The following is an 8,215-nucleotide window of genomic DNA, read 5'->3' as shown; positions in this document are numbered from 1 at the left end:
TTACATGTTTATTTTCCCATTTTCTTTGGCATTATTTATGTTTTTACAATTTTAAAACACATAGGCATATCCAAAACCACATTTCTTTATTCAATGATGCATTTTTCTCTTTCTTTGAACAGTTGAGCTCATCCTGCTTACTAAAAACATCATGGTAGTGCTTGGATCTTAAATGTCACAGCAATACTGACCAGAAAAAAGAACATTTCCTAGGCTGCATGGCTGTGGTAATACTGTTGATAATGGGAACTTGGGCAAAGTATGGCATAGGTTATGTAAATATTCCCCCTCAATGTTGATGCTGGACATATCACTTATTTGGCTGAAGCCATAAGGGCTGTTTGAGAGAGCATGCATGATTTACTGTTGGCAACAATTGTCAAAAGTAAAAAGGACAGTTGGATCTCAAAGGTAGAAAAGGAGGTGCAAAAATTCACAGCAACAGCTTCTCAGTTGTGCTTGGTGTGAAGCATCTCAGTGAGCAGAGAGTTGCAGGGCAGATCTCCCAGAAGGTGGCGCTGGTACAAATAGTCTTCAACCTGCAAGCTAATGCTGCGCACCTCAGGCAGCCGGAGCAGCAGCTGACCGAACTTGTCTGAGTATCCTGGATGACTCTGCTGGGTGTGCTCCATCAGGGCCCTGTTCACCCTCTCTTGAGTCTGCTCCACCTGCCTGCGGCTCTGCACAGACTTCACATCTAGAGTGGAAAGAATGTGCATGCGCATTTATCATCAACACATAGTAGTACATACACGTATACATATTCAATGCTAACAGAAGATGCAAGCATGACAGTATTGTATATCTAAAATATCTTCTATGGACGTACTGCATCGCTAGACTTTGAAATGGAAAATCTCACCAGGGTTGAATAGCACCAAGTATTTGAGACAAACAAACTCATGTCTGTCTAACTGGAGTGCCTTTAGTTTGGATACCAGGTCTTGGGTCCGTGATACCAGGCTACTCAGCGTCACTCCTGCTTGAGAGATGATGGTTGACACCTCAATCTGCATCAGAATGAGAGAAAGGTAATAATTCTCTGTGTACAGTTCAGTTGAGCACATGACTACAGTACCAAGGACATTTTTGATTATCATAAGAAAGCAGTCACTTGCACAGAAAGTGTTCAACGCTCACCTGTTGGCCTGTGACCAGATATATGCAGCCGTCTTTGCTGTAGGTCACCTGTCTACAGAGGTGGTCGAGGACCAGCAACTCGCTCCAACAGCTCTGCAGCAGCACCATCTGGTCCTCCACCTGTGTGTGAGTATAAAACATTGATCTGATGTAGTTGCAATTGAAGGCTACAACCTTTGAGTTCCAGTAAGCACCTAACGTTAGTGATTTTTGAGTGATTAGTGAAAAATGTACATAACACTTTATCCCATGACTGATTCAGCACCTTGAGCTCCTTGAAGAGTGTAGTGTTCCTGGCCCACTCTACAAGCCCAAACAGAGTCTGGTCAGCCATTTTGCACATGATGCTGAATGTATTTAGGCGGTCGTGCTTGCCTCGGTTGGCCTGTTCTCTCTGCAGGCTGGCCAGGACCTTAGCACACAACTGGCTCTCATCCTGCTCCCCCTCCAGGAGTTGGCTTAGGAAGTTGGTTGTAAGAGTGGCTGCTGGGGGAGTTTCTGGGGTTTGGATGAGAGCTTGAGAGAGAGGGGTGGTTGAGCTTGGTGTTGAGCAGGGGGATGATACTGGTGTGCTTCTTGGTGTGAATGAATTGTTTGGGGTTGGGTACATTGGATAGTTTGTGGGGCCTGGGCTACAGCTAAAAGCCATATCTCCTTTCTCCTGAACAAATCCAGGGAATGTGTGGTGGTACAGTCCGGGGCAGGGCAAGGCTGGAGGAGTGAGCACCCTGTCTGCGCTCACGGTGCAGTCCAGAGGCATGGGCGCTTCCAACTGTCCTATGCTAGAGGGATACATGTGGGACTGATGAAAAGCTTCAGAGGACAATGAAGCACTTGTTTGACTGCTCATAAGGTGAAGGTCATGTGGAGCTGTGAGCCGGTGTGTTTGTGTAGTTTCCATCTTAATCCTGTAGGGAGCAGTGTTTGGCTGGTGATACACCCTTTGCTGTTTCATCTGCCTGTCCCGTCGATACAGAGGACCAAATTTATTCCTGCCACCTCTCATACGATCTGCTCTTACAGCTGTTGACAGGACAGGAAACAAATTATCAAGGCTTTACAACAAGATTTCAGACACTGTCAGAGATGATATAGTTTATAAACCCGTGCACTTCACTGTACACTTTACTTTGAGCGCTGAGATTAGCTCCACAATACAAAGTCATTGTATATAATCTGGGTCATTACAGGCAATGCTTGCACTGGTTTATGACCTCTGAGATAAGTCATCTGTTAGAGAAGACCATGCATGTCAGTGGAACACAAGGCATGTCACAATGAAGCAGAATATCTGTCAAAACGAATGAGTGAATTTGTGTAAGTTTCTGTGTGTGTGTGAGTGGGGGAGGGGGGCTATATATTTGTGTGTGTGAAGGGGATACCTTCTCTTCTCATGCCCACCGCCAAACACTTCTGGAAGCGGCAGGATGGACAACGTTTCCTCTGGGAAAGGTTCATGGGGCAGTTCTGTTGTTCTGCACAGGTGTACTGCTTGTTATTCTGCACTGAGCGTTTAAAGAAGCCCTGCAGGGAGAGGAAAAGGGAGGGAGGCTGTTGCTTTAGTCTCTGCACATCACAAGACAATCCTGAGTGACAATAGAAAACATGTATCATAGTCACAGATATAATATCTTAAATCTACAGTGGCTGACTATAGCTATTTGGTGTAGCACCAATGTGCCTTATAGTTCCGAATTAATACTTTTTCATGGACTATCCAAACCATGTCTCTTACCTTGCAGCTTTCACATGTGAGCAGTCCATAGTGGTATCCTGACACTTTGTCTCCACAGATGGGACAGCTCTCCTCTGACTCTGGTCTGCCACATGGCTCTGATTTTAACTCCTGAGCTGGAGAGTGACACCACAGTTATCATTAAATCAAATGTACAGTAGACGAAACCTTTTGCTATTGAAGGTGGCCATTGTGGCACAAGGTAAGATAACAAGTGCTGGTTGTCAGCAGACTTCCCACTGTTGGGAATGATGACTACATCTGGCAGCAATACAAGCAATAATGCAACACCATACTCCACATACACACATACTCTCAGATGATGAATGTTTTGTAAAAAGCCGACTGGTTCAAGAGACTGGACTGTTATGCCACTGACATGTAAGTGTGTCATCTAATGACGTTTATTGCTCAGCTGTTGAGAGAATAAAGAGCAGTACGGGACCATCCCTCTGTTGCAGACAGTACCTTATCACTCTGCTCGATATGCTTGACTATGATCACAAATGTGACCCTTACATAATTCCCAGATATCACAAGATAAGACTGTTTTACAACTGTAAACCACTTTAATTCCTGTTTATTCTTCTGGATCTTCATGTGGAGGTGATGAATGACCACTATGTACTTAAATTACGACTTTCAAAAAAAGACATTTAAAATATTAATACCTTTTTAACACTGTACAAGTTCAAACAATATCTTCTGACACTAACGTAAAAGGGCACTATCTAACTATAGATCACTTTCATCTAGCACTCACATGTCGATGACCCCTCCAAATTTAATAGATTGTCTGGAAAGTTACCAGGGTGGTGAGGAAGAGGCTGTGGCAGCTGAGGATGATAACCAGGTCGGTCCATTCTGGGCGGTGGGTTAGTATAGCCTGATCTTCATTGTCGCAGAGGAGACCAGACGGACACTGCAGGCAAGCCAGAGAGAGGCTGACAGGCAGGCCCAGCAGCCCCGGTGGACTGATGGTTGTTTGAGGCCCACAAGTGGACTTCGATCTTTGGTGAGTGTCATAAAACCTCTCCTGACTGGCACTCCTACCCAGTCAGTCAGTCAGTCAGTCAGCAAGACAGTCAACCAACCAGCCCCAGCAATGGGAGACAGTCAGATGGCCTCCTACTGGATTCTTACTGTAGTGAAATCACTTCAGTATCATTGAGCCATCCTGGAGCTCAGCTGATAAGATAAGAGTCCACTGAAAAGGGCACTGTCAAAACTACAGCCACTCAAATTTCATGTTAGTTCCTGCATTACTATTATGTACTGCGGTGCTGCAATTTATGCAGTGGTGTTACACAGATACTATAAAAGTACAAGTAGAACAGTGTAACAGTACTCCATTATAAGAGAGAGAAAAAATCTTTAATTCCAAATCACACTTAAATAAAATTACATTAGTATTTTATTTCTTTTGACTAATAATTAAAAAAAAAAAACTAATAATTTTGAAAAACTTTTGACCTTGAACAATAATTTAAAGGAAACCATCTGAAATGTTTAGAGGGGATTCACTCTTTAGTGTAATTGTTAAAAACTGATCTGATGAGGTGCCAAACTACATCTACAAATTAACCTGCAAAAAAGCTGTATTTGATTACAGTACTGATATATGTAGCCCACCACTCACATTTATGCATGAAGTCATTTGAACTAAGTATCATTTGTTCATTGTCAAGTTATCCACCTCTATAGTTCATTCAAGGTAAGGACAATAAACTCTGAAAACTTTGCTTGAATACAATATTAATCGCAGAGTGTGATAATATTGTTCCACATTTTCAGCACTTGAGGTGATAAGGTGCCATTCAACAGTCCGAATGGCACAGGCAGCTTTGATGAAGCTCACAGTGACGTCAAAGTGATAGTGAGAGCAGTTCAAGGGTAGATGGTAATGATACCTGCACATTAGCTTGTAAATTGATTATGGCATTCATCAGTAAAATAGTCCTCCCACTATTTTCCCCAGTCTGTTTAGCTTCTGACACTTGACACATCTTTTCTTTCAGAAGGTAAATCTTCATGAAATTAAAAGATATTCAGCATCTCCTGATGCAACTCCCGGTTACTGAAAAGCCATAAGTGCTGAGCAGTATGTGGATTGCTGTGTGACCCTGGAAGTAATGGTCTTGTTGAACTTAATAGTGCCATCTAGTGGTATCATAGAATAGCACGCATGCTCCAAACTGGAGTGGGGATGGATTGTCTTCTGCAGGCTTCATCCCGTAGGCCAGCTGTGTTAGATGCATTTTAGAATTGGTCCAAGGAGGTGGATCAACAAAGAACAACCACAAATAATCACTGCAAGAAGCTAACTTTATTGAGTATAAAAGAAGACCACCAAACAAGCTACTAGAAAACCATCATCACAAGTAATCTATGGCATAATCATTTCATATAATCAGAATAATAAAAAATAATTGATCCCCTGCAAGATCCCTTGCTTTCAAAATCTGGGCTGTCACTTGAACTGTCTGACTTGAAGCAATAGTGAAACAAAAGTAGAGCTACAACATCGCTCCATTTAAGCTGTCATTTTATAGGGCTCACAATATTCAAGCGAAAGGAGCAAAGTTCAATTCTTCACTGCTGGCACATGTCGGGTCATCCTCAGCAACAAACCACACCTCATTGTGCCTGTTAAAGATCGTCATTGGACTGCAAGAAATAAACACACAGACACACACACACACTAATTTATTGCAGAATGTAAAATCATCACCAAATACTCAACTTTTTCTTTAAGCTCTCCTTAGTTTTTTTCCTTCTGATCATCATTACTTAATGATGGTGATTTGTTTACCTGTTATATCCGACAGCATAGTGGAAGCCTTTTTTATACTTTGCATCAACTATGTCAAGGGCAGTGGACAGACTGCTTGCTTCGTTTTTGTCAGATGTGCTCGTCATCCATCCACCGTAGCTCCGCACAAACATTTTCATGTCTGGAGTGTCATGGATGTACACCTGCAAGTCAGCAAAGTTTCATTTTCTGCCAGAGCTTATGGTAGACTTCATAGAATCAATCCAAACATGATCAAAGTAATTATGACTAAATGAAGGTTAATGTGTGCTTTGTGCTAAAGAAGCTTACTTTCTTATCAGTAGGGTTTGGGGGGATTTATCTGATATTCAGCTGGCAGCAAGAAACTCATTGTGTATACACCCATTTGCCAAAAATTCTTGTCAGGCATCTTCACAAGAACAGGAGCTGTCATTTCAATTTTCTTTCCTAAAGGTAGACATTAAAAAACATTTTTTGACAAATGTCACAAATTGCAAATACATAACAAACATCAAATGCACATAAAAAACACAAGAAAACATATGTATAGTTGTTCTGACTTAAATATCCAATAAAACCACCAAACTATCACTGCTCTCTGATCACAACTAAATACAGTAATTATGATGTCATTTTAAAGCACATTTTAATTTTAGCTTTACCACATGTTCAAACAGTAGTTGGAAAAGTGGATTCAAATACTACTCTCCCTACAAATGGAACAATTTACAAAAAGCTTTGCAAGTAAAATCTCTTGTTTTCTTTAAAATATTATACTTGAGCATTTTCAATACTATTTGTAACTGTTTTTTTTTTTAAATGTAGAACCCTTTTATCTTTTGCATGCAAATTGCATGTTAATGTATTTTCTGTGTTTGTCCATGCTTGTACTGTGTACTCCTGTGAACAAGTCTCTCCTGAAAAAGAGCTCTTGATCTAAATGAGACTACCTGCTTCAAAAAAAATCTTAAATGAAACATGAATGAATGAGTGGATGCACATGCTCACGCGTGTACACACCCTGGTCGTTGGCACCAGTGATGTATTCATACAAGCGTCTGAATGCTTTCATGGCTGCAAACTCCATGAAGAAGGATGTCTCATTAGTTGAAACCCATTTCACGGAGTCATAGTGTCGGACCTGAGGGGCATGAGCAAACAAGGTGGTTTGGCCATTTTAAAAGTTTCTGGCACCTGACATGTGAAATGATTTCTCTCTTGCTCAGAGACACTCACCTCATACTCCTCAGTCTTACAAATCAAGTCAAACAGCAGGCACTGTTCTGTCTCAGAGCAGAACTTTAACTCAGAGGAGTTTCTGTGAAATTAGAAAGGAAACCAACTAGGAAAAGGGCACTGATGCAGACATTAAGAGGTATTTAAACTGATGGCAATAACCACCTGTGCCAGGCTCTGAGTAACGGCTAACTTTATTAGCTGGTCAGTAATTTTCAAATTTGAGTAGTAGAGGCAACAGTGCATGCACTTTTCTAATAACCAGCACTTTAATTTCATAACAGTGTAGCAATGTGCTAACATTGGGCTCAAATTCATGTTTCTTACCCAACTCTGGCCTCAGTTGTCAGCACCAGCAGAAAGCCAACAAGCCCAGAAAGACAAATCCTGGAAAACACACATGTAGACTGTTTTCATTCAGAACTAAGACTTAAAAAGCTATTTTTGTTCATCCAGTGAAAAGAGGACGGTTCTCACACAACATTTAAGAGCAGTTCATACAACCAGAAATTTCTATGCATTAATTTCTATCTAAATAAAAATAAAATTGTACTTACATTATGTCAGAGTTTTGGTTCCTGTGCATTAAAAAACTGGATCTTTGCGTGTCTGGTCCAAAGCAGCTATTTATCCCAGCTCTGGTTATAAAAGGAAAAGTGGCCACTCCCTGAACTCATAACACAAACCAGACAATGGACTGTCCAGACCAATGGGAAACCAAAGCAGAAACAAGAAATTATGAAACAAACAGAGAGACACGTTTCACTGTATGTGTCATTTACATGTTTTATAACTAAGTTTGTGCCAAGGAGGTCCAACACAATTTGTGTATATTTGTGTGTGCATATGGGTCGCTGAATGTGTGGAGTAATGACAGGAAAGGTGAGAAACACATAATCCCAATCTGGCAGGATCCAGTATACTGCAGGTTCTCCAGTCATTCTTAAGAATTGATCTCTGAAGTCACCATGAGAAACTATAAAACAAAATCATTTTATTGACAGATGTCACAGATGTCATCAATCTATGTACTTTTTTTGTACCGTATAACGTCTTTGTAAAAACTTTTAGTTGTAATATTAGTAAACCTTACATAAAGAATGATGTGTTTGTTGATTTTTACATGACATGTTGCTCTGTCACCCATGCATCATGTCATACCAATACACTGCTACCTTAGGGAGAAAATAACCAGTCTAAAGGCAAATTATACTCTAAATGTGACCTTTTGTTTTTCTTTTGTCACTTGCAAGTATAATTGTTTCTCTTTCTGGTCCCTCTACAATCTAATAATTAGAATAAGTTAACAA

The 8,215-nt window shown here is 40.8% G+C and overlaps 2 protein-coding genes across 2 annotated transcripts; both read right to left on the bottom strand.

Moving 5' to 3' along the window:
• Positions 1 to 69: 69 nt before the first annotated feature.
• On the bottom strand, positions 70 to 3,958 carry nr5a5 (nuclear receptor subfamily 5, group A, member 5). Its single transcript, XM_018704572.2, has 7 exons — positions 3,684 to 3,958; positions 2,876 to 2,991; positions 2,523 to 2,664; positions 1,406 to 2,163; positions 1,141 to 1,260; positions 863 to 1,010; positions 70 to 697 (listed from the first exon to the last, which is right to left on the bottom strand). The coding sequence occupies exons 1-7, from the start codon at positions 3,736 to 3,738 to the stop codon at positions 450 to 452; spliced, it is 1,587 nt and encodes a 528-aa protein (XP_018560088.1). The 5' UTR covers positions 3,739 to 3,958; the 3' UTR covers positions 70 to 449.
• A 1,223-nt stretch (positions 3,959 to 5,181) lies between these two features.
• Positions 5,182 to 7,560, bottom strand: soul5 (heme-binding protein soul5). The gene is made up of 7 exons (XM_018704581.1): positions 7,463 to 7,560; positions 7,233 to 7,292; positions 6,906 to 6,987; positions 6,690 to 6,810; positions 5,991 to 6,116; positions 5,688 to 5,862; positions 5,182 to 5,542 (listed from the first exon to the last, which is right to left on the bottom strand). The coding sequence occupies exons 1-7, from the start codon at positions 7,489 to 7,491 to the stop codon at positions 5,440 to 5,442; spliced, it is 696 nt and encodes a 231-aa protein (XP_018560097.1). The 5' UTR covers positions 7,492 to 7,560; the 3' UTR covers positions 5,182 to 5,439.
• Positions 7,561 to 8,215: the final 655 nt, after the last annotated feature.

This window comes from Lates calcarifer, linkage group LG11, assembly GCF_001640805.2.
Source record: "Lates calcarifer isolate ASB-BC8 linkage group LG11, TLL_Latcal_v3, whole genome shotgun sequence".
NCBI lineage: Eukaryota > Metazoa > Chordata > Actinopteri > Centropomidae > Lates > Lates calcarifer.
This window is presented reverse-complemented; position numbering and strand designations above follow the sequence as displayed.

What these genes read in the sequence shown, in the direction of transcription:
- soul5 (XM_018704581.1), bottom strand. Translation starts at nt 7,491, where the DNA reads ATGCACAGGAACCAAAACTCTGACATAAT. An exon ending in AACCAAAACTCTGACATAAT is followed by an intron (nt 7,293 to 7,462) that starts GTAAGTACAATT and finishes TGTGTTTTCCAG; the next exon opens with GATTTGTCTTTCTGGGCTTG. An exon ending in TATGCTGTCGGATATAACAG is followed by an intron (nt 5,543 to 5,687) that starts GTAAACAAATCA and finishes TATTTCTTGCAG; the next exon opens with TCCAATGACGATCTTTAACA.
- nr5a5 (XM_018704572.2), bottom strand. Translation starts at nt 3,738, where the DNA reads ATGGACCGACCTGGTTATCATCCTCAGCTGCCACAGCCTCTTCCTCAC. An exon ending in GCCTCTTCCTCACCACCCTG is followed by an intron (nt 2,992 to 3,683) that starts GTAACTTTCCAG and finishes GTCACTCTCCAG; the next exon opens with CTCAGGAGTTAAAATCAGAG. An exon ending in GGTGGGCATGAGAAGAGAAG is followed by an intron (nt 2,164 to 2,522) that starts GTATCCCCTTCA and finishes TCCTGTCAACAG; the next exon opens with CTGTAAGAGCAGATCGTATG.